Below are 1,535 nucleotides of genomic sequence, written 5' to 3'. Positions count from 1 at the left end.
GTCGTAGGCAGGCTGCATAAAAAAATTTTCCCTTTTCAACAAGATTTTGAAAAATAAAAAAATAATAGAAAGAGAGACCAAGAGAAATTTAGGAAGATAGGGAGAGGCATCTAAAATTAGAATTTTGAAAGGACCATTAATGGAAAATTATTTTAATGTATATACTCAAAAAAAATCTTCTTCTCTCTTGTCTTGGTGGTTCTTCACCTATCAATTTTATCCATCGTCACGGGTCTAGGGTTCTAGCTTTCACTTGTAAATTTGCCAGAGTGAATCATAGATGCTAAGGAAAACCGAACTCTCCAAATCAAATCCATTGATTTATCAATTACATATATACTTCAAGTTACCATTATGGAAAGTTTACTTTTCCTCATTAATGAAGTTCTTTTTACCAAAAAACCATTATGGAAAGTTGAGACGAAATAATCCGTTTCTGACACGTGTCTCATAATATTATGGAAAGTTGAGACAAAATAAATATATGGATATTGATTTGAACTGTTTTAATTTGTCTTGAAGGTCTACTCTCAGTTTCTATTTTAGAGAATGGTTAGATTTGCACAATCTCATTACACGGAATATTTCCTGGATATAATATGACTAAATATGGAGTTGCCATGAATGGATCAAAAACTACTCTATTTAAGTGGGGGAAGAAGAATTAAACCTCATAAACAACACAAGAAGAACAACAACGCAGCAAGAACAAGAAGAAGAACACAATGGGCGGTTTTACTGGTATCATACCTGTTTTGATCATTCTTGCTGTGATGATGAAGTACTCATCATCTTCAGTTTCTGGGTGCTTCACGACTACTCATAAGCACGTAAGAGTGAAGAACATGTTGGCTCCAGGAAAGAGATTGCACTTGCAGTGTCAATCAAAGGAAGATGATTTCGGAGAGAAGGCACTTTATTACAACGAGGAATTCACATGGGACTTCTGTGATACTATTTTTACTGACACTCTCTACAGTTGTGATTTTTGGTATAACAGGAATGGTGTATTTGTAGCTACTCATGCAGACGTTTATTTTGCAGCAAGAGATACTTGTAGGGACTGCATGGCTATCGTAAAATTTGATGGGGTTCATGTTGTAGACAAATTAAAACCCGAGGACGACAAAGTGATTGCACATTGGCCTAAGTAAGAGGGTAGAATTTGGATCCCCTCCACCTACTTTCACCTAGATATAAATTTTTTAAGTTTTTATTTCTATATTACATGAATTGTATTATAGGGTTTGTACTGATTGATTTAGGGACCTCTCCTCTTTTCTTTTGGTCTGCACAAAGAAGGTTGTATGGGATGCCTTAATCTGTCTTTTAATATTTTTCTTTTTTATTGATACATACAAACTCCTTATCAATAATAAAAGAAGGTTGCATGAGTTGCCTTAATCTATTTGATATTGATGAATGAATCTGAAAGTATTGTTCAATGGTTCAGCCTCATTCTGGCTTTGGGCTACAATGTTGTGGCTTGGAAGAGTTTTTTTTTTTGTTTTAGAGGATAAGTGAACATCCGGATC

The 1,535-nt window shown here is 34.5% G+C and overlaps 1 protein-coding gene across 1 annotated transcript; it reads left to right on the top strand.

Annotated features, from left to right (window-relative positions):
• Positions 1-725: 725 nt before the first annotated feature.
• On the top strand, positions 726-1,154 carry LOC122092903 (S-protein homolog 29-like). The gene has a single exon (XM_042663205.1). The coding sequence runs from the start codon at positions 726-728 to the stop codon at positions 1,152-1,154; it is 429 nt and encodes a 142-aa protein (XP_042519139.1).
• The last annotated feature ends 381 nt before the right edge of the window (positions 1,155-1,535 follow it).

Source organism: Macadamia integrifolia, chromosome 11, assembly GCF_013358625.1.
Source record: "Macadamia integrifolia cultivar HAES 741 chromosome 11, SCU_Mint_v3, whole genome shotgun sequence".
Classification (NCBI taxonomy): domain Eukaryota; kingdom Viridiplantae; phylum Streptophyta; class Magnoliopsida; order Proteales; family Proteaceae; genus Macadamia; species Macadamia integrifolia.
Note: the sequence above shows the minus strand (reverse complement) of the source record. Positions and strands in the feature narration are given on the sequence as shown.